This window comes from Alligator mississippiensis, chromosome 15 (assembly GCF_030867095.1).
Source record: "Alligator mississippiensis isolate rAllMis1 chromosome 15, rAllMis1, whole genome shotgun sequence".
NCBI lineage: Eukaryota > Metazoa > Chordata > Crocodylia > Alligatoridae > Alligator > Alligator mississippiensis.
In genome coordinates, this window is record NC_081838.1 from 20,997,912 (window position 1) to 21,020,766 (window position 22,855).

The following is a 22,855-nucleotide window of genomic DNA, read 5'->3' on the forward strand; positions in this document are numbered from 1 at the left end:
CCACGCGGGCAGGCGGGCAGGCCCGAGGCCGTGCCACATGGCTGGGCTCCCTGGCAGGCTGGCCGGCCGCGGGCCTGGGCCACGCTGGGGCGGGGGTGGGATGGGGGAAGGGGGTGGGCGGGGGGAGGAGTTTCCCTCGCCCAAGATCCAGTTTCAGCAAGTGACCCAGTGCAGAGAGGAGCGGAGAAGGCAGCGCTCAGCCCTGCAGCCAGCTCCAGCCTCCCACCCCACCGACCTCCGTCCGCCCCTTCGCCTGCCCTCCAGCTGGCCCTGCCACCATGGGGAGAGGGGTGAGTGCAGCGCCTGGGTCTGCCTGGGGGACCTGAGCTGTCTCAGGGTGATGGGGCTTTAGGAGACTCACGCGGAGGCAGGGGCATGCCAGGGGCATCTGTGCAGCATCGAGGGCAGCACCGCACTCTCCTGCGTGGGCATCCCAGGCTGGCACAGACAGTCCCCTGGGAGGCATGAGGAGGGTCCTCTAGGGTGGCACAGATACTTCCCTAGGAGGCATGTGGAGGGTCCCCCAGGGGGGCACGCAGGAAACCACCCCCAGGCAGGCACACCATGGGCAACAGCTGTGCCCGGTATCATGCCTGGCTCCCCTTTTCCAAGCCACCATTGCCAGCCCCTGTCATCCGGCCCCAGGTGCTGGGTGCTGCCCACCGAGGCACTGGGCATGGGGACAAGGCACCCCAGGGCACTGGGTCAGGCTCCAGGGCAGGTACCGCTGCGGTTTGGCGTGTGCCCAAGCGATTGTTTGCGGATCAGCGTGGCGCTGGTGGGCGCATTCCTTGCCCCACGGTGCCTCCGGCAGGCAGGGGGGCAGGAATGCTTTGAACCCAGCGGGCTCCTCAGCCGCCCCCTCCTCGCCCCCAGCCTCCTCTGGTGCAAGACCGAGGCTAAATCCACTCCCAGCTCTGTGAACTCAGCCCTGCAGCCCCGAGATTGAGGGGGGGAGCAGGGGCTGTCCAGGGTCTGGGCCGGGGAGCTGGGCACCTAGAGCAGAGGCACAAGAAGACCTGATGCACTAGCTGGGTGTTGCAGCCTGCTTGGGTGCCTGCATGCTGTTCTGCACCCCTTGCTTGGGGCTGGACGGCCCCTGAATGCAGGGGATGACCCACCCCTGCCCTGCTGTTGGCTGGCACTGCCCTTGAAGGACCTGGGCAAAGAGGCCCAGAATTGCACATAGGTGCCTGAGCCCACTTCTGCACCCACGAGATGCTGTCAGCCCCATCCCTGGGTGAATGTGGGGGTCCTGTCACAGGACTCAGGGGCCTCAGAGAGCCTGGGGAGGGGTCTGTGAATGAGGTGGCATTGGGACAGGGAGAGGGAAGGCATGCTGGGGGCAAAGGGGACCATGTTGCCCAAGCTTCTGGGGTTTCAACCCAGCTCTGGGGGTGGATGAGGTTGAGGGATTAGAGCAGCATCTTGCTGCCCAGGCTCCGGGGTCCCGTCTTGGCTGGGGGAGGCAGTATGGTCTAGTGGCTATGGTCAGTGTACCGGAGTTGGGATGCCTGGGTGCCCCACAGCCCTGTCACCGATGCACTGGGACCCGTGGGCAGGCACCGTCGCCTCAGCCCCATGCCTGCAGAATGAGGCCCCTCATGTTAGCGTGACACTGCCGCTCCGTGGGTCTCCCCATTTTGTCTTCGAGCCCCTGTATGGGGACTGATCCCTTGGTCTGGAGGGCAGGGGACCATGCTGGGCTGGGGGCTGGGACCTCTCCCATGTCCCTGTGCAGAGTGGTGCTGCGGGGAGTTCCCAGAGGCTTGTCCTAGGCCCTGCGCCTGGGAGCAAGAGTCTGCGGCTCCTGGCAAGAGGAGCTGGATGGGGCGTGGGCTGCTCTGAGCAGGGTCGCATGGCCTCGCTGTCACTGCCCGGCAGAGCCCCCCATGCTGGAGACCCTCTTGCTTATCCTGCCACATGTTGCCACAGCAGGGGAGTGCCTGGCAGCCAGGATGGTGCCCAGGTCATGCTGCAGGGCTGGCACCCAGGCTGCGGGCAGGAGCAGGCAGCTGAGTATGGGGTCAGGGCCCAGCACAAGCCCACAGCCCCTTGACAGCCTCACGAGCCTGGAGCCCTTCACAGAGCGCAGCCCTGGAGGAGTCCAGCCCTGAGCTGGTGGGAAAAGTTCTGCTGAGACATTGTTTTTCCCATGGAAACAAGGCATCTGGGCTGCAGGTGTCCGGAGAGGGAACCAGCAGTCAGGACCCCTGGGAGCCCAGAGCTCTGGGGTGTCATGCAACCGGCCAGGCGTCATGCTGTCCCATTCACGTCTCCAGGGGAAATGGTGATGGGAATGGGTTTTTTTTTAACTCCTTGGAATTTTCCAGGAGGAGAAAAACAAAGACGTGATCCCGCAGCTCTGCAGGGAGCTGGGACAGCTTTGCGCTTGTACAGCGCCATGCACACCGGACCCAGGTGCTGGATCCCCGGGGTCTGGCCGACCTGCCATGGTGTGGCACCGTGGGTAGTGGCTGTCACTGTCACCTGCCCCCTGCCTTGGGTCCAGCTCAGTGCTCTGCCCCAGGGGCCCGGGACCTCCTGTAGCCTGGGGTAACAATGCAATGAGGGACCTGGACCTACTCAAACCCACTGGATGAGCTGACCCCTCCCTTTGCAGCTGGGGAAACTGAGGCATGCTGCCACAGCTTGCTCAAGTAAGGGGTCCTGCCCCCGCAGAGCTGGGAAGTGAGGGTAGGTGTCCTGGCACCATGCCCCTGCTTTGGGGGTGGGGTGTCCAGGTAGCCCCCTGCCCCCCACCCCCCATCTGGAGCTCCCATCTGCCCCTAGTGTGGAAACCAAACCGCAGCCCCAGTGCCAGGGCGAGATGGCCCCAATCCTGTGTGCCTGCCAGGCACAGCCCTTGCTGAAGCCAGTGTGTGTGGGATGCGGTTGGTGGTGCTCTGGACCCGGCGTGGAGCGGCTGCATCTCTGGTGTGGCTGGCAGGAGCCAGCAGGGGCTCAGTCATCCCATCTCTATCCCACTCATATGGGCCCAGAGCCACGGGCAGTGGGTGGTGAGCGAGCCCCAGCCGTGACCGCAAGCCTGACGGAGCAGGCAGCAGCTCATGTCACTGCATCCCCTGCAGTGGGTGCAGCCCCTTCCACACCCCAGGGTGCCCCCAGCCTGCCACCACCACAGCCAGTGGACACTTGCTGGATTTGCTGAGCAGAGCCACAATGGGCAGGGCCAGGGGCGTCCTGCCCAGGGCTGGGGGCTGGGTGACCTGCTGGCCTGGGGTTCCCAAGGGCTTGAGGTAGCTCACAAGGAGCTGGCCCAGCAGCCTTTTTCAGGCATCTCTGAAGGGGCGTCGAGCGTGCTGTGCTACCCAGTCCCACCCCAGAGGCAGCTGCATTTCAGCAGAGAGGCGCTGCCCTGCCTGGCACTGCAGGAGGGTGAAGGGGGCTGTGTATACGTCATGAGGCAGTTAAGTGGAGAAACTCGTTAGTGCCCAGAGCCCGTCAGCTTGGGTCCCATGGAAACAGCAGGCAGCGCGCTGGGCCTTCCAGCCCTATTCATGGCTTTATGCGGGGCAGAAAGGACTCTCTATTCTCCGCCTCCATTCAGGCCATGAGAGGAGCTTTCTTCCTCGCTTCCTGCGCCGGCTTTTGGCTCGGCCTCCCCTCCGGTCGCTCCTGTCCAACACGGTGCTCCCTGGCATGCTCCTGGTTCGCTGCAGGGACCCCACGGGCAGGGCTTCCCACTTGGACTGGCCTCCCCAGACCAGCTACTTGAGCTGGGCACAGTCTGGGTCAGCGCCAGCCCTGGACTGGGGTCCCGCCTACATTGGCATGGTCTGGTGCTGCCCAAGCTGGAACTGGGGGCAGCCGGGCCTGCGGGGCTCTGGGCCCAGGAGTGCCAAGGGCAGGCTGTGCAGGAGCCAGGTGGGGGCAGGAGCTGGCGTCTGCTGCAATGTGGGGGCAAGTGGGACACTGGGCAGTACTGGGTTAAATGGGCCTAATCCGGCTGACTGGGGAGGGCGGCTGGGGGGGACTGTGTCCTTGTGGGGGCAGAGCAGCCCTCATGCTCCCGGCCCTGGCAGTGGGGGGGCTGCTCTGAGCAGCAGCCGGGTCCCTGCAATCATGCCCCCCCTTCCCGCTTGCAGCTGTCCCCCTCGCTCTCACCCATCGGCACAGGCTGATCCTCAGGCCTAGCGCTGGAATTTTCCTGGCCGTCCGTGGCTATTTATACAGGGGGTGGGAGAGGCCCTGAGCCTGGAACGGACTGGGGCATAGGGCAGAACCCCCCAAAACCACCAGGCAGGGCACAGCACCCCTGTAGCCCGAGGAGCATGCTGCACCCCCAGAGACAGCTGGGGGGAGCAGCCAGGCTGGGGTGCACACACCCGCCAAGCTAAACTGGCCTCTTCCCCAGAGCCGCCTCGCCCCACGCACCCCCACTCCACCCCAGCTGCTCTCCAGGCTCCTCCCTGCTCCCCGCCCTCCCCCGGGCCCTGCAACGTGACCCCAGCTCCCAGCCGCTGTTCTTGGCACGGGGGCGACTTTTCCATGACAGCAGAGCCCGGAGCTCCTGAGTGTGTCCGGTGTTCCCAGCCCTGGTTCCCGGCGAGCTCTTGCATCCCTGATGAGAGCAGAAGGGACTGGGGGGCTGTGCCCGCCAGGCCAGGCAGGGCCATTCCAGGATGCACCGGGTCCTCCCATGCTCCGTCAACCCCAGCTGCCCCAGCCCACATCTTTCGGGGACCCACAGACCCTCTGGGAACAGCACCATGCAGGGCCCTGGCAGAGCAGCCTGGGCCCTGGCTGCAAGCCCAGGAGGTGGCACTTCCCAGGCGTGGGCAGCACATGCCCCTGGGGTGGGGTCCTGGCTGTGCCCCAGCACGAAGGGGGAAGTGGGGGGCAGGGGATGTATTCCCTCCCTCTGGCTTGCAGCCCTGTCCCCTGGGAGTCCTGGGACAGGTCTGGCCTCTGCCCTGGCATCCCCGGGGAAATCCAGTGCCACCCTCCTGGGCACCCCAGGGTCCGTGGGTATCATGCAGGGCGTTTGGGCCCACAGCAGCTGGCTTTGTCTCTGGCCCTTCCCCTCTGGAGGCAGCATCCGAACCCGGTCCGTGCACCCAGAGGAGCTAGGGGCTGCCAGCGGGGTTGGATATTGAGCCATGGTGCCCTCCTGGAGGCATCTCCAGACACCTTCTGTTCAGCAGAGAGAAAAAAACCCACCCCCAGCCACCCCGGATGGGGACCCACTGATTCTCAGCAGGGGAAACTGAGGCACTGCAAGTCCATGGTAGCAAACCCAGGAGTCCTGGCCTCAGCCCGGTGCCATGGCTGCAAGTCTTCTGAAGAGCAGTGCCACAGCCCTGGCTGGCTCCAGGCGCCAAGGCAATCCCAGTGCCGCCCTGCCAGGCCCCCCCTGCCCGTGGTACTGGCACACGCAGGATGGCTGGGGTGGGAGGAGGACAGGCCCTCTGGGAGATTTCCCAGCCAGTCCTGTCTTTCCAGCCATGACACCCCTGCAGCTAGCAGGGTATGGCAGCATCTTACAGAAGGGGAAACAGAGGCATGGAGCGGGGGCTGCCCTTGCCTGTGGCCTCCCTGGGTCTCAGTGGCAGGGGCAAGGCCAGATCCCATCACCTGAGTCCCAGCCCAGGGCACGACCCTTGGTCTGGGCAGGTGCAGCCACATGGTGCCTGGCCTGGCACCTGGGCTCTCTGGGTGGAAACAGCCCTCAGCCCCCACGTCCGTGCCACCTGTCTGGGGCAGCTGGGCCCAAGGGCTTCCCGAGGCTGCAGGCACTAGTGCCCAGGGTAGGGGAGCATCAGGGGGCCCAGAGCAGCAGAGACCCAGCGCCCTGGATCTGACCCGACCCCTCTGGTCTTGCTCACAGCAGGTGGAGCCGGGGTCCGGGCTCTAGTCTGCCCACAGGCTGGGGGGTCAGGCCCGGGACCCCAAGCCAGTGGGCATCAGCAACCAGCTCCTCTCCAGCCCAGGCCAGGGACTCACTCTGGCTCCTGCCCTGAGCCGCAGCAGAAAGGGGCTGATTCAGAGCTGCTTGGAGCCCCGCAACCCCCAGCCTTAGTGTGACTGGGCTGGGGGCACTACTGGAGCAGGGCAGTACTGGGATGGACACCGGGGAAGCTGTGCACTGGACCTGTTCAGGAAGAGATTGGACCGGCCCTGGTCCAGGATGCTCCAGGCTCAGTGACGCCTGTTCTGCTGTGGGCATTTCCATATTCTCATGGGTTTCCCAGGCCTCTGGGGTTTGCTGCTTACCCCATGGGGTCAGGAGCAAATTTTTCCCCCCTCCAGCCTTCCCTGAGGCACTGGGTGTTGCATGCAGCCCAGGGTGGGGGTGGTGACTGGGCTGTGCCAATGCTGCTGCTGGCACCAAAGCTGGAGGGTCCTGGCTGGAGGGCCTTGACCCTCTGCTCAGGGTCAGACCAATGCTGCATTGGGGTCAGGAAGGAAATTGCCCCCCTAGTCACACTGGTATGAACTGCAGAGGTAGAGGAGGGGTGGTTGCCTTTCTCTGTAGCCAGGCACGGCCTCCGCTGGGATCTCTGGAGGATGTTAACCTTTTCTAGAAGCAGGATGAGGCCCCACCGTGCTGGCTCGGCGCATGCATCTGGCCACAGAGCAGACGTCCTGCTTGCACCTGGCCCAGGAGGTGAACGCCACCTTGCCCATTGATGCCCTTGCCCGTTTAGAGCGAGTCCTGTGTGAGGGTGGTCTCCCCATGTCCTCCAGCCCAGTGGAGCTGCTGTTGTGGCCTGTGCTGCACCATCTCAGTTGACTGGAGGACACGCTTTTCCATGGTCTACTGTCACCAGCTCTACAAGCTTGTCCACCTCACACTTCATCACGCTGCTCTTGCGTCCTGCCCAGACAACTAGTGGCAGGACACCTTTGGTGAGGGCGAGGCGGACAGACCCGGTGGCAGAGTCTGTATTCCACCCTGATCCCAAGCACCACCAGGCACCTAGGCTGGCGACTCCTCCACGGAGCCGTCGCAACGGACATGTACTTGGCATGGTTCAAGACGTCCCCCAACACACGCCCATTTGATGGGCAGAGGGAGACCCTGGCGCTCCTGGCACTGGGGTGCACCAGGTTACAGCCCCTGCACCTCCTCGTCCAGACCCTCCTGCTGAGCGGCTGGCTGTGCTGTTCCCCACGCAGGTTTCTTTTTGCACTCCCCATCCAAGGCCCCACCGAGGCCCGGGACCTCCTGGTCAAACTCCTCCTGAGCCTGGCCAAGCTGGCCATTTGGCTCACCAGGAAGGAGGCTCTGTTCGGGAGGGTCCCTGGGGACTGTGGGGCCTTTTTCGTGGGCCTGCTCTGCTCCCACCTCCGAGCAGAGTACCACTGCGCAGTAGCCACCAGCTCTCTGGCTGCCTTTGAGAGTCAGCGGGCACTGCCTGGGGTGCTCTGCTCGGTGTCCCCCATGGATGCACTAGTTTTGACTCTCTGACCCCACTGTCACTCCCTTGCATCATTTTTTGTCCCCCATAATCAGTTGATGTCTTGGATCCCATCACTGCCCAACAGTGGCAGCCCACAGTGAACTAGTGGGCTCAAGCTCACGGACCAAGTCCTCAAACAGGTCTAGAAGCAGGATGGTGGGTGCCGCAGTCCCCCTGCTTTATCTGGGGCAGATTCGGGTGTGATGTCTGGTGCTGCGTCAGGGCTGACTGTAGTTTTGCTAAGAGGTTGGAGGATGGATTTGTCTGGGATGGTTTGGATAGGGCTGATCCTGCTTGAGGCAGGGGTTGGACTGGGTGTGATCTCTGGAGCTCCCTTCCAGCTCCCCTGCTCTGTCTCTCTGCCAGCCCAAAGAAGGGAAGGGGCAGGGAAGGTCCCCAGACATGGCTGCAGGTTGAAAGGCTGTTCCCAGGTAGATCCAGCCCTGATCTTACAGCCAGCTTGAGCAGGGCTGGATCCCTGGGATTCTGGGGTCTAGAATGGCTCTGCCCCCTGCAACCCCCTCCAAGCTGGGACCTGCCCCCAACCTGGGTCTGTCAGTGCCAGAAGATGTCTCCAGCAACATCTGCAGTGGGGTTCAGCTGCTGGTTTGGGTCACACTGGGGGTCCTGACTGCTCCTGAGACCCCCTGACGCTGGGGCCCCTCAGCTAGTGGCATGGCGGTGGCCCCCATGGCACTCGGGCCCATGGGCACCACATGATGGTGTCGCTCTCTCTCGGCAGGCAGGGCGGGAGTATTCGCCGGCGGCCACCACCTCCGAGAATGGGGGTGGCAAGAAGAAGCAGAAGGAGAAGGAGCTGGATGAGCTGAAGAAGGAGGTCAATTTGGTAAGGAGCTGTGGGGGTCCGGCCCCAGCCCTTTGGCCACAGGCACAGCAGGATCCAGGGGTGCAGTGGTTGGCCGTGGCATGTAAGGGACTCCTGGCTCCCCAGGAGGTGGAGGCTGAACGCGTTGGGGGCAGATGGGATGGACAAGGCAAGCGGGGCCTGGATGGAGCCTGGAGGTGGATACGTGGGTCCTGGGTGGGCGAAGGGTAGATATCAGAGGCGGAGGGGTGGATCTAGACCTGGATGGATTCTGCAGCCCAGGAGGGACCGTGGATAAACAGGCCAGGGGAAAAGATGGGCAGGCTACCTCCCCGACTTGCGGGGCCTGTGCTGCCCGGGCCAGGCTGGGGCAGAGCCTGGTGCACTGCATACATGACCTTTGCAGTGAGGCTGGTGCCAGTGTAGCTGCCGCAGGCTCCGCTGACCTTCGCCTGTGTCCCCGGCAGAACGATCACAGGCTGTCCCTGGATGAAGTGGGCAGGAAGTACGAAGTGGATCTGTCCAGGGTGAGTCAGTGCGACCGGGCTGGGCGGTGAGGATTACCCTGCCATCCAATGTGCAAAGCACCCATTGTGCCCCCTGCCATCCAGGGCACCCACCATGTCCCCCATGCAGTGCCAAGGGCTCCTGTCAAGCCCGGTGCCATCCAGTGCCCAGAGCACCTCAACCCCCACCCTGACACTGTCTCCCAAGACAACTGGGATCCATGCTCCCAACGATGCTGAGGATGGCGCAGCCTGGGCCCTGCAGTGCAGGAGTCAGCAGTGCAGGCAGCGGGGGGCTTTGCCCAGGCCAGGGGGCCAGGGGAGCTGAGAGCCTGGGTGCCTGCACACTGCCTTGAGCCCCCAGCCCTCGCCCCCCACCCAGTGCCCTCCTCTGCTCTGCCCCGACAGGGCCTGACCAACGCCCGGGCGGCTGAGAGCCTGGCACAGCATGGCCCCAATGCCCTCACGCCCCCACCCACCACCCCTGAGTGGGTCAAGTTCTGTCGCCAGCTCTTCGGGGGTTTCTCCATCCTGCTCTGGATCGGTGCCCTCCTTTGCTTCCTGGCCTACAGCATCCAGGCTGTCATGGAGGACGAGTCTTCCAACGACAATGTGAGCCGTGCGGGGCACGAGGCGGGGTTGGGGCGGGGGGGATGGAGTTGGGCAGGCCGGGGGGCTGGAGCTGCGGGGCTGGAGCCACATAAATGTGGGGCCTGCGGTCCAGAGCGGGAAGAGTAGGGGACAGGTGGGGGCCCAAGGCAGGCGAGCAGGAGCAGAGGTTGGGTCACGCCCTGCGGGATGCGGTTTGAGGCGGGGCACAAACCTTTCCTGGTGGGAGCAGCTCATCCCTCACCCTTCTCAGCCCCCCCGGGCCCAGGCTTGAGCTCGCTCCAGGTGCTCCCAGGATCGGGACCAGGGGGCAAGGGGCAGAGCTGGGGTCCCCAGCCCATTGCCAGGCAGACAGAGCCCAGGATAGCTCTAGCCTGTGCCCTAAATAGAAGCTGCGTAACCGGAGCACCCGGCCTGCCGCTGACTCCGCAGGGAGCTGCCGAATCCCAGCCCGGGGCTGCGGGGGCTGCACGGGAGCTGCTGCCCCCACGGCCACGTGTGGGCACCGTGCTGCAGAGATCACGACCAGCAGGGGGTGCCATTCCCACCCCACGCTGCCTGGTGGCAGGGGCTCGGTAGTGGGCGCTGTCTCCCCCGATGCCCCGGTGGGTGGCTTCCCAGCCTGGCCTAGCACCGGCTCCCACGACACCCCTCCTAACTCACGGTCCTCTCCATGAGGTCACTGTGCCACTTCCTGTCCTAATCGGCTGGCCGGCATGGCCCAACCACTGTCCGGCAGCTGCCTGTGACCCCCAGTGGCAGCCGCCTGCTAGCAGTGGGTGAAGGGACGTCTGGCGGGAACCCGGTCCTTAATGCAGCCTCCTCTCCTCCTAGCTCTACCTGGGCGTGGTGCTGGCGGCTGTGGTCATCGTCACTGGCTGCTTCTCATACTACCAGGAGGCCAAGAGCTCCAAGATCATGGACTCCTTCAAGAACATGGTGCCACAGGTATGGGGCAGGGCCTGGCACCCAGCACCGTTGGACCCGCCAGGGGGAAGAATTTGGGTCCTTTGCTTCCAGGAGAATCCCCACCTCCTGCTGCACTATTGGGTCTAGGAAACATAACACGTAGTGCTGAACCCACCCAGCAGAGGGCAGCATCCCTCTCAGCCCTCCTTGGGCTCCTAACCCCTCTGGGCAGGGAGAGGGTCAGACTGGGAGCTGCAGTCAAAGCTTTGGGGCTGGAGCGGACTCTGGATCTGCCCCCGTGCCTGTAAGACAGGTCCCCTCTCTCCCCGTGGCACCTGCTCCTGTGGGTGGGGCGCTGGCACCCTCTCATGGGGGCCTGTGATGGGGCCAGCAGCTGGAAGGGGCAAGTGATTGTGAGCTGCCCTGGAGCCTGGGGGTGCCCAGCGGGGGGTGGTGGCACGTGCTGGGGTCGGGGGCCATGCCTGATGCTGCCCCCTCCCGCCCGGGCAGCAAGCCCTGGTGATCCGCGAGGGCGAGAAGATCCAAATCAACGCGGAGAACGTGGTGGTTGGGGACCTGGTGGAGGTGAAGGGCGGGGACCGGGTCCCGGCTGACCTGCGCATCATCTCGTCCCATGGCTGCAAGGTGAGAGCTGGACCCCGGGGGGTCGGCCGGCCACGCAGGCCAGCGGGACAGACAGACGAATGCTTTCGAGGTGCCCAGAGTGGGCGGGTAGGGTTGTGGGGCTCCTGGCAGAGGGGCAGTGTTCAGAGGCCACATGGCACCAGGGGCAGCTTGGGGGGAGCATCCTCTGTCCCTTTGGACCATCCCAGCCCCTCGGTGCCCAGCAGCACCATCCAGCCCCCACTCTGGGGCAGGCATCTGCCTGGTTGTGCCCCCCTACACTGGCGGGGCAGGGGTAGCTGTGTGTCCAGGGCCTCAGCACAGCCCACAGCCCTCATCTCCCCATCCTGCACCCAGAGCCAGCGCCTGGCCCTACACCAGGGCTGCCTCCTGAGCCATAGCCTGGCAGGATTGAGAGGCGCCAGCCTGAGGCAGGTCCCCTCTGCCCCCTTGCACCTGCCTGCCCTTCCCTGGGCAGCATCTGCCTGTGTCCCCATGGGTCGGTGCCTCCCGGCAGGTGGATAACTCCTCCCTGACGGGCGAGTCAGAGCCACAGACCCGCTCCCCGGAGTTCACCCACGAGAACCCGCTGGAGACCCGCAACATCTGCTTCTTCTCCACCAACTGCGTGGAAGGTGAGGCCGTGGGGCCGTGGGGTGCTGGGGCTGCCCTGCCGTGGGTGCCGGGGACTGTCATTACCCACCGTGGCCACAGCGGGGCGGCAGACACCCAGGATCGTGGCCCTGATCCCTGCGCTCCCAGGCAGGCTGGCATGCTGTGTCTCCCATGCCCGGAGCTCAGGCCCTGGCTGCCTGCAGGCAAGACAGACAGCTTGGATGGATAGACAGCTGCGGTGCCCAGCACATGGGGGCCTGATCCTGCCCTGTTGAGGCAACCTGCTCTGGTGGTGGGGGGGTTTGATCCCACTCAGGGTGGGGCTGAGACTTGCCAAGCTCGCTGAACGGGCTGGCCAGCAGTTGTGGGGAGCTGGGGCCTGGAGACAGCCCCGCAGCCTGCTTGAGCCGGGATCCCCTAGGACACTCTTGGGGTGCCCCGGGTCCCTTGACCCAGTGGCTGCCCCCCAGCCCCTGCCAGTCCCATGCAGGGGGATCTGTTCCCTCCAATCCAGCCCCTGACCCCTGACCCCTGTCCCCTCCCTGCCGGCTGCAGGCACCGCTCGGGGCATCGTCATCGCAACAGGCGACCGGACGGTGATGGGGCGCATCGCCTCGCTGGCCTCGGGGCTGGAGGTGGGTCGCACTCCCATTGCCATGGAGATCGAGCACTTCATCCACATCATCACGGGCGTAGCCGTCTTCCTGGGCCTCTCCTTCTTCATCCTCTCCCTCATCCTGGGCTACACCTGGCTGGAGGCCGTCATCTTCCTCATTGGCATCATCGTCGCCAACGTCCCAGAGGGGCTCCTGGCCACCGTCACGGTAGCCGGCTCTCCGGGTAGCGGGCTCTCTGGGTAGCGGGCTCTCCGGGCTGCAGTGGGAGGGAGGATCCAGACCCACACACGAGTCGGCAGGACCAAGAACCAGCCCTGAGCCCTGAGTCTCGCTGCCAGCATGGGCCTGCTGCAGTGCAGTGCAGTGAGATCTGGGCCTCACTGCACGTGATGCAGTGCTGGGAGATGTGGGCCTTCCTGCCAGTGCAGGGGTGATGCAGTGCTGGGAAATCTGGGTCTCGCTGCCAGTGCAGGCGTGAGACAGCGCTGAGAGATCTGTGCTTCACTGCCAGGACTGAGCATGATCCAGGGCAGTGAAATGTAAGCCTCGCTGCCAGTGCAGGCATGAAGCAGTTCCAGGAGATCTAGGCTTCACTGGCAGGGCTGGGCATGATCCAGGGCAGTGAGATGTGAACCTCACTGCCAGTGGAGGCATGATGCAGTGCTAGGAGACCTGGGCATCCCCGGTGGTGACCCCCTCCTGCCCCCAGGTGTGCCTGACGCTGACGGCCAAGCGCATGGCGCGCAAGAACTGCCTGGTGAAGAACCTGGAGGCGGTGGAGACGCTGGGCTCCACCTCCACCATCTGCTCAGACAAGACGGGCACCCTTACGCAGAACCGCATGACCGTGGCCCACATGTGGTTTGACAACCAGATCCACGAGGCTGACACCACTGAGGACCAGTCTGGTGAGGGGGGCTGCTGCCACTGCCTTTGCAACAGAGCTGGGGTCAGGTCAGGGCAGGGGCATGGCCAGGGAGCAGGAGCAGGCGGTGGGCAAGGGGCAATGTGGCAGGGGTGACCGGAGGGTGGGCTGCAGGGGATGGCAGCCGGTAGGGGCGCTGTGGGCAGGAGCGCTGGCAGGGCAGCCCCTGGTCGCTCCGACACCGGCTCTTGCAGCGGGTGCTCACCGGATGGATTTGCACAGGTGCCACCTTTGACAAGCGCTCGCCCACCTGGGCAGCCCTGGCCCGCATTGCTGGCCTCTGCAATCGTGCCGTGTTCAAGGCAGGCCAGGAGAACGTCTCCATCTCCAAGGTAGGTGGCATCCAGCGTCGCCGCTCCCGGGCATGCCGGCCATAGCCCCGCCCCAGCACCACCAGCATCCCTGCACCCTGCTGGAGGGGCACCTCCCCTCCTCCAGCCAATGCCTGGCCTTCCTTCCCTCCCATTGGCCATGGTCCCGCCCCGCCTCACCTCCCATTGGTCATCACCTGGCCATGCTTCCCCTCCCATTGGCCACATTCCTACCCCACTTCACTTCTCATTGGTCATCACTTGACCATGCTTCCCCTCCCATTGGCCACAGTTCTGCCCCACTTCACCTCCCATTGGTCATCACCTGCAGTGCTGCCCCACCTTGTCTCCCATTGGCTATCACCTGGCCAGGTCTCCCTTCCTACTGGCCACAGTCCTACCCAACCTTGTCTCCAATTGGTTATCACCTTGTCATGTCTCCCCTCCCATTGGCCACTGTCCTACTCCATTTCACCTTCCATTGGTCATCATCTAGGCATGCTGCCGCTCCCACTGGTCATAGTTCTGCCCACCTTCACCTCCCATTAGGTCTCCCCTCCCATTGGCCATGGTATTGCCCCACCTCACCCTCCATTGGCCATCACCTGGCCATGCCTCCCCTCCCATTGGCCACACCACAACCTACCTCCTCTGCCAGTGGGTCATGGCATCACCCCTATGTCCCTTCCTACTGACCACCCCTGGCCCTCTAGGAGACCCCTGCCCCCCACCTGTAGTAGCTCTAGGGCCCTGAGGCGCCCTCCCGTGCCCCAGCCTGTGGCATCCCTGAGTCTCCCGGGCATGCTGATGGTCTGTGCCCTGGCAGCGGGACACGGCAGGCGATGCCTCAGAGTCAGCCTTGCTCAAGTGTATCCAGCTCTCATGCGGCTCTGTCAAGAAGATGCGGGACAAAAACCCCAAAGTGACCGAGATCCCCTTCAACTCCACCAACAAGTACCAGGTGGGCTGGGTACAACGGGACCCAAGCTGGGCTGTGGGCAGTGGAAGCAACTGGGTACAGGGCAGCAGGGGCAGCCCCAGAGCTGAGCTGGGCAGGGACTGGAGTCAGGGCACGGGTCTGGGCACAGATGGGCAGGGCCAGGATGTGCGCAGAGCTAACATGTGTGCCTGGGTGCCGTGCCTTGCAGCTCTCCATCCACGAGCGGGAGGACGACCCTGAGGGCTACATACTGGTGATGAAGGGGGCCCCCGAGCGCATCCTGGACCGCTGCTCCACCATCCTGCTGCAGGGCCAGGAGCTGCCCCTGGACGAGGAGATGCGCGATGCCTTCCAGAATGCCTACCTGGAGCTGGGCGGGCTGGGCGAGCGCGTGTTGGGTGAGGGCCCGGGTAGGGGGCAGGAGGTAGTGCTGGGGGAGCAGTAACCCCATGTGCAGGGCACGGGGCCTGCCTGAGAAGCAGGTGGGCACCTGCTCGGGTGCCCATGCCCTGATGCCCACTATCCACCCCAGGCTTCTGCCACCTCTACCTCCCCAATGACCAGTTCCCACGCGGGTTCAAGTTCGACTCCGACGAGGTGAACTTCCCCATCACCAACCTCTGCTTCGTGGGGCTTATGTCTATGATCGACCCGCCCCGGGCAGCTGTGCCTGACGCGGTCGGCAAGTGTCGCAGCGCCGGGATTAAGGCACGTGTCCGCATGGGGATCTGTGCGAGGGGAGCTCCCAGGGGGGTGGGGAGGGTGGGCATTCTGAGCTAGGGACCTTGTACTAGTGCACACCTGAGTGTGCAAGACAGCAGGCGTGGGAGAGGAGCAGAACCCAGGAGTCCTGGTGCCCAGCCCTACCCCTCTGTACTGCACCCACAAGACCCCACTCTTCTCCTGGGAATAGAGGCCAGGAGTCCTGGCACCCAGTGCCCACAAGGCCTGATTCTTCCTCCAGAGCTGGGAGCAGAACCCAGGAGTCCTGGTGCCCAGCCCTGTCCCCTTGTTGCAGCCCCCTGCCCCCTCCCGTGGTGACGCCATGTGGCTTTGCCCTTTCCAGGTGATCATGGTGACTGGTGACCACCCCATCACAGCCAAGGCCATTGCCAAGGGCGTGGGCATCATCTCCGAGGGCAACGAGACAGTGGAGGACATCGCTGCCCGTCTCAACATCCCTGTTAGCCAGGTCAACCCCAGGTAGGTCTGGCCCCAACCCCCACCTGGTCCCCATCCAGCCCCAGAGCTCTCATGGCACCCTCTTGCCTGCAGGGAGGCCAAGGCCTGCGTGGTGCACGGCTCTGACCTCAAGGACATGACATTGGAGCAGCTGGACGAGCTCCTCAAGAACCACACAGAGATCGTCTTTGCCCGCACCTCCCCACAGCAGAAGCTTATCATCGTGGAGGGCTGCCAGCGCCAGGTGGGTCTGCGGCCCCCCTGCCCAGTCAGAGCACCCCATCACCTCCCCCTGGAGCTGCCCATCCCTGGCCCACCATTGGGCCCAGAGTAGCCTCCCACCCCCTGTCATGGGGCACCTGTCCCTCCAGGATCTACGTCCACCCAGGGCAATGTCCCACAATGCACTGCACTAGGGGTAGAGCCAGGGATTGTAGGATAGGTACCTGGCAGAGGTAGTACAATAGGACTGTTTGTCTTTGTCGGGGTCGTGGGCTTAAAGCCCACCACATTACTTAGTAGCCCCTACTAATTGGGGGGCTAAAGGGGATAAGGACAACTGATTTTGGGGGACAAAAAAATGACAAAAGGATGTGCAGGTGGTCAAAGGGTCAAAAACAGTGTGCTCTTGGGGGACACCGAGCAGAGCACCCCAGACAGAGCCCACTGAATCTCAAAGGCAGCCAGAGAGCCAGCGGCTACTGCCCAGTGGTGCTCCACTCGGAGACGGGAATGTAGGAGGCCCAGGAAAACGGCCCTACAGTCCCCAGGGACCCTCCCAGCCAGAGCCTCCTTCCTGGTAAGATAGATGGTCAACTTGGCCAGGGCCAGGGCCAGGAGGAGGTTGACCAGGAGGTCCTGGGGCTTGGTGGGGCCATGGATGGGGTGTATGGGGCAGTGCATAGGAAGGAGGGGGCCAGGGTGGGCTGTGGGCAGAGTGGAGCCCAGGCTTCCTCCCCTATTGCCCACCAGACCCTGCCCTGGAGCGTGGCGGGGCTGTGAACTGTGCCCACAGGCACAGGGGAAAGGGCTTTGCTTCAACCACTGGAGCCCCTTGCAATGGCTTTGCTCCAACCACTGGACCCCTTTGCTCCCCTGGATCCCTTCCTGGGGACAGGACCCCATGATCCTACTCCTTCCTCTCTAGGAGTGGGACCCAGGAGTCCTGTCCTTCTCCCCCAAGACCCAACACCAGCCCCTGCTGCCTTGGGGCTCCAGAGCTATCCCACAGCTCAGCCCTCTGGGTGGGGGCTGCTCTGCCCCCACCAGCTGTGTGTGCCACAGGGCAGACATAGGAATGCAGCTGAGTGCCAGTCCCAGACCCAACCCCACAGCATCCCTGGGCCATGGCTGGCACCCCCAAGTCCTGGCCCTTCCCGCTGCCCCCCAGCACTGATCCTCCCTCCCACAGGGCGCCATCGTGGCGGTGACGGGGGATGGTGTGAATGACTCGCCGGCGCTGAAGAAAGCCGACATCGGCATCGCCATGGGCATCGCTGGCTCTGACGTCTCCAAGCAGGCAGCTGACATGATCCTCCTGGATGACAACTTTGCCTCCATTGTCACCGGTGTCGAGGAAGGTGGGGCGGGGGGCAGAGTGCCCAGGAGGGGGAGCAAATGAGGGTGCCTAGGCTGTGTGTGGGGGGCTGACATCTCCTGAACCATGACCCACCCCCCAGCCCAACCCCGCGTGCCCCTCTGCCCCTGACCCCCCACGTGGCCTGCGCAGGCCGCCTGATCTTCGACAACCTCAAGAAATCGATCGCCTACACACTGACCAGCAACATCCCCGAGATCACGCCCTTCCTGCTCTTCATCATTGCCAACATCCCTCTGCCCCTGGGCACCGTCACCATCCTTTGCATTGACCTGGGCACTGATATGGTGAGCAGCATGGGGGTGGGAAGTGGGGAAAGGCATGGGGTGGCAAGCCTGGAGGGAGGGAGGGAGGGATGGATGGGCAATTGACTGGGTGGATAGAGAGATGGATGGGCAGATGGATGAGTGGATGGACAGACAGATGAACAGATAGGGGAATGGGTGGATGGAGGAAGGGAGAGTGGGTGAGATGGATGGATGGACAGGTAGATGGGGGTTGGAGAGATGGACAGACAGGTGTATGCATGGATGGATGGACAGCTGGATGGATGGATGGATGGGCTGCAGGGTGATGATAGATGGACACATGGGTGGATGGGGTGGATAGATGAATGAACAGGCAGGTGGATGCACGGACAGCCGGATGGATGGATGCACAGATGGACAGACAGGGCTGCAGGGTGATGATGGATAGGTGGAGGGGGTGGATGGGCGAATGAACAGGCAGACAGGCAGGTGGACAGGTCTGTATGGGGGCTGATGGACCAAGGTACGTCTGGACAGACGGCCTGCTGCTCTTTGGAGCTTGTGACCCCAAGCAGGTAGGGCCCCAGGAGGCCACTGGGAAGGTCGTCCCATCTCCCCCTACCTGACACCGCTGAGGACACCCCAGTCCTGCCTCACAGCCCTGGCCTGGCCCCATCCATGGCCCAGGCAGCACCTGAGAGCTGCACCCCACCGCCTGGGCCCCTTGCCTGGAGGTGACTGGGTTGGTTGGGGTGCCCCCTGTGCCCCACATGACCCTTGCTCTCCACCAGGTCCCTGCCATCTCGCTGGCCTATGAGGCGGCTGAGAGCGACATCATGAAGCGGCAGCCACGCAACCCCAAGACGGACAAGCTGGTGAACGAGCGGCTCATCAGCATGGCCTATGGGCAGATCGGTGAGTGGGCAGGGGAGCCACACTGCAGGGCATCCCTGTGCCCAGGTGCACCAGGGGCACCTGCTGCAGGAGGGGCATCGTCCCTGTCAGACACAGCAGCCCCCACTGTTCGCTCCTCCCTTCACCAGCTTGCACCAGGGCTGGTCCTGACCTCGTGGCTGACTCGGGCATGGCAGGGCACAACCCTTAGGCCTGGCGGTGCCCAGCTGGGGAACAGCTGGACTAGCTCCTGGGAAGGGGAACAGGCAGCTGGACAATGGAGCAGGGAGACGCAGAGGGAAGGATCCTTTACGTGGCCCTGAGCTTCACTCTGCCCTCTACCCCAGGCATGATCCAGGCGCTGGGCGGGTTCTTCACCTACTTTGTGATCCTGGCCGAGAACGGCTTCCTGCCCTGCACACTGCTGGGCATCCGCCTGGACTGGGATGACCGCTCCACCAATGACCTGGAGGACTCCTACGGGCAGGAGTGGGTAAGTGTGGCCCAGTGCCAGGGGGCAGGGTGGGCTGCCCTGGAGTTCCCAGGGGGAGGGAGCAGCTTGGCCTCTGCCCCATGCCTGGAGCCAGGCCCCCCCACCATCTGGCGCATCCCGCGCACCCTGGTGCTGAGTGTCCTGTGCCCACAGACCTACGAGCAGCGCAAGGTGGTGGAGTTCACGTGCCACACGGCCTTCTTCGCCAGCATCGTGGTGGTGCAGTGGGCTGACCTCATCATCTGCAAGACCCGCCGCAACTCTGTCTTCCAGCAGGGCATGAAGTGAGTCGGTGCAGGGAGCCCTGGGCAGGGTCTGGGGGTCTGTCCTTTCACACCCGGGCCCTGTTTGGTGAACTCATGGTGCCATGCTGCAGGGCAGGGTGGGGTCAGTTGGGGGCACTCTCCCTGCCAGTCCTGGTGCCCACATGGCACGGTGGGTGTCGTGGTCTCAGCTGAGCCCTGAGGCATCAGCTCTGATCTCCCCTCCTCTCTGGGAGAAGCCGCGGGCTCCAGCCCATGCCTGCCCACACCCCCGCTGGGGGCTCCCAGTGCCCCAGGGATGCCACAGGAAGTGACCTGCCCTGGGAGGCACACGGGGGTTTTGGGCTGGACCCCGCTGGCATCAGGCTGGTGTCTCCTGCAGGAACAAGATCCTGATCTTTGGGCTGCTGGAGGAGACAGCGCTGGCCGCCTTCCTGTCCTACTGCCCTGGCATGGGCGTGGCGTTGCGCATGTACCCACTCAAGTGAGTGCCATGGGCAGGGCTGGGCTGCTGCAGCCGGGAGATGGGACTGACTCCTCCCGGCAGCTCTGCCAGGGCCCAGAGCAGAGTTGGTCCATGGGCAGGGCTGCCCCTGGCTTGGCCAACCCTTGGCAGTACAACAAGCAGCAGGACTTGCTTGGGGGTGGGTCTTATGGGGCTCTCCCTCCCACGGTGTCACCCTTAGTGCTGTGCGCAGCAGCCGCCCCAGCGCTAGCCACAGGATTCCCCCCAGCAGGGCTGTCCCCTCATCCCCCACAGTGCCTGCAAGGGGCACGGTCCCTAATGCCCCCATTGCCCCCTGGGGGCACAGTCCCTAATGCCCCCACCACCCCCTGGGGATGCCATCCTAGATGTGCCCACACTGCCCTCTGGCAGTCCCTGATGCACCATCCCCCGCAGGGTCACCTGGTGGTTCTGCGCCTTCCCGTACAGCCTACTGATCTTCGTCTACGATGAAGTGCGGAAGCTGATTATCCGGCGGTACCCAGGCGGTGAGCATCAGCCCCGTGCTCCTGGGCTTTGCTGCCCTCACGTGGGCGATGGGGGCAGCCTCCAGCACGTAGCCCACTGGGTGCCCTCGGGTTGGGCAGCCACAGTGCTCAGTCCCTGCAGACCCCTCACGGCTCCCAGCAGAGCCCATGGGCTGTGGGCAAGGCTGCTCGAGTCTCCAGGGAGCTGGGCCAGGGGGAGGTAGGTGCTGGGAGAGCAGTCTCCCCCCATGGCATTGCGGTGCCCACGCTGCCCTGGAGCTGGCACATGCCCAGGTCCATCTCTCTCAGGCCCTGCTGGCCTGACCTGTGAACTGCATGGGTGATGCAGGGGCAAAGGGTGCTGAAGCCCCGGGGTCAGACGCTGCTCAGGTCCCAGCATGTGGTGCTGGGCAAACCGGGCAGGTGGCTGCATCTCCTGCTGTGCCCCCCCAGTGCCGGCAGTGGCACCATCTCTGACAAGCTTCTCTCTCTCATTTGCTTTGCCAGGCTGGGTGGAGAAAGAGACGTACTACTGAGCCCCAGCCAGGGCGGCCACACCGAGCCTCCCTGTGGCCTGGGGAGCTCTGGATCGGGACCGCCTGGCAGCTTTGGGGTGGGGTGGGGCTGGGGGGGTCCGCATCGCACGCTGTCCTGTAGATTAACTTGTAACCTTTCACCATAGGCACTAACCCCGCTGGGACGGGACGGGATGGGGCAGGGCTCCCCCAGGGCCCTCACCCCTGAGGGGGCAGCTTGGAGGGGCAGGGGGAAGGGTGGGCACAGGGGTGTGAGGAGGGAGCCATGGCACAAGTGTAGTCCCCAGGACTCAGTTCTGCCCTGCTCCTGCAAGGCCCCATGGTGCAGCAGCCCTGAGCCAGGGTTGGGGGAGTAGGGGGCACCTGGAGTCCTGGTTCAGGGGGGAAGCCAGGGCAGGATGGGGCCCGGCAGCCTCTGGCCCCACCCGGACACTGGCAAGGACAGGTCAGTGCCCATGCCAGGGCTGTGTCCCTGCAATCTGTTCTGGGCATCAGGAGTGGGGGCCCAGTCCCTGCACTGGGGGAGGAGGTGATGGGGGGGACAGGGCCCTGATCCCTGCTCTGGGGGGCTGGGAGGGGGCCAGCCCTGGTCCCCACTTTGGGGGACAGTGGGGAGGGCTGGGACCCCAGGAGCCGGCACCTTGTAGGTTTGGAGAGATGCAATAAAAATCCTGTAACCGATTCCTGCCCAAGCTCCTTCCCCCATGCCCACAGCCCAGGGGGCAGGGTATGAGCCCCGGGCTTCGGCCTCAGGCCGCCCAGGTATCTCCCCTCTGCCCTAAGGAGAGCAGGGGGCCCCAGGGGATGGTGGAAGGGCATGGTCCCTTGGTCAGGACATCCCAGCAGGTGCCCACCATGGCCTGCTCTGCCCATGGCGTGGCGGTGGCAGGGTTGTGTGTCCCTGTGGCGGGCCTGTAGGGGATGCTCCTGTACCGAGACACCCGCCTTACTGCGTCCCACCAAAAACTAGGCTTTGGAGGCCTCCTCAGGGGCTCCAACTTCTGACCAACCCCCTTCCTAGAGCACACCCGCAAGCCTGGGGTAACCGCTGCCACCACCCAGGGTCTGGCCATTGCTTGGGGCTGTGCCCCCTGGGGTGTACAAGCCCTGTAGACCTTGAGGGTGCTTAACCCACTGCAAGATCTTGGGGTGCTTCCCTTTGACCTGAAGCACAGAAAGTAGCCTCCCTTAGTCAGCCGAGCCAAGGGAATAAAAAGGCATGCCCAGTCCCTCTCAAGCATGTACCCCAAAGCTGATTATAGCAGATAGCTTTATTGGGTAGAGAGGGAAGGCTTGGGGAGGGGTACGAGTCAGAGAAGCCTCAGAAGAAAATCCCAGAGCAAACAGAAAGGGCTTGCTAGCCTTTTGACAAGCGACTGAAGCCCTAGATTGTAAATGTGCTGCTACTTTTCATGTAAGTTATTCACAATTCTGTCCAGGGGCTGACTGAGCCTGCTCTACAGGCCTCATGGCTTGCTGGGTGTCCCCAAAACATGGGCTACCCCCCCTTCCAGGAAGAAGGGACCTTATATATCCCCGATATGACCTCATCACTAAGTTCCCACTACAAACCAGTATCCTCAGACCACGGCTGATGCCGGCTGGTCAGTCTGAAAAATGTCACCAACCTGAGGTGAGGTTTTAGGGTTACGCGGGACAGCAGAGCGAGCTCCCTGCTCCCTCAGGAATGTCTCCAGCCAAGGTCACAGCTCAGAGGTAAATGAAACGGATGGCGAAAGGGGCTGCCTAATTACAGCAGTGGGGCAAACTGGGGAGGGGACTCCTCCACAGTCCTGAGTGGCCCCATGGTGGGGTGGAGTGTGTGCTATGGGGCAGGTCTCAGTGCCCCCAACCCCAGGGCCACGTGCCAGCCCTGCCAGCAAGGGGGACAGGGAATGCCCAGCTCCCTTGCACCACAGGAAGGGCAGGGGGTGGGTCTGTGCCCGGCCTGCTGGGTGGAGGCCAGTGAGGAGGAGGTGGGGGAAGCAGAGACCTGGAGGAGCATGGGGTTGAGGGGTAGACTTCGGGGCATGGACCTTTTAAAAAACATTTTTTTTAAAGAAATGTTTTGTGTGCCAAGCCAAATCAGCCAAATCCTTGAGTCAGTCCAGAACCATCAAACATCCCCCACCCCCACCAGGGGCTTCAGATGTTTCCAAATCCTTTGGCAGGCATCCTACATGTGGGCCCAAGCCTCCAGGCTTGGGGTTTGGATGCCCCCAAGTTTCTCCTGCCCTCAGCCATATGGCCATAGGAGCAACCTGGGGAGGAGCCTCCCATTTCCATAAAGTGGGCTTTAAGCCCCAACACCTCAGCGGGTACTAAACCACGCCAGAAGAACAATTTCCCCAGGAATGCTTA

General features: G+C 63.8%; 1 protein-coding gene across 1 annotated transcript; it reads left to right on the plus strand.

Moving 5' to 3' along the window:
* The first annotated feature begins 165 nt into the window (after window positions 1-165).
* Window positions 166-21,175, plus strand: LOC102575084 (sodium/potassium-transporting ATPase subunit alpha-2). Its single transcript, XM_059718095.1, has 23 exons — window positions 166-290; window positions 8,170-8,274; window positions 8,721-8,780; window positions 9,168-9,371; window positions 10,203-10,316; window positions 10,788-10,922; window positions 11,419-11,536; window positions 12,072-12,340; window positions 12,843-13,041; window positions 13,281-13,390; window positions 14,196-14,330; window positions 14,518-14,707; window positions 14,842-15,017; window positions 15,376-15,512; window positions 15,585-15,735; window positions 16,903-17,071; window positions 17,221-17,375; window positions 18,128-18,251; window positions 18,578-18,723; window positions 18,877-19,007; window positions 19,369-19,470; window positions 19,888-19,979; window positions 20,466-21,175. Exons 1-23 carry the CDS (start codon window positions 279-281, stop codon window positions 20,492-20,494), a joined length of 3,063 nt encoding a protein of 1,020 aa, XP_059574078.1. The 5' UTR covers window positions 166-278; the 3' UTR covers window positions 20,495-21,175.
* The last annotated feature ends 1,680 nt before the right edge of the window (window positions 21,176-22,855 follow it).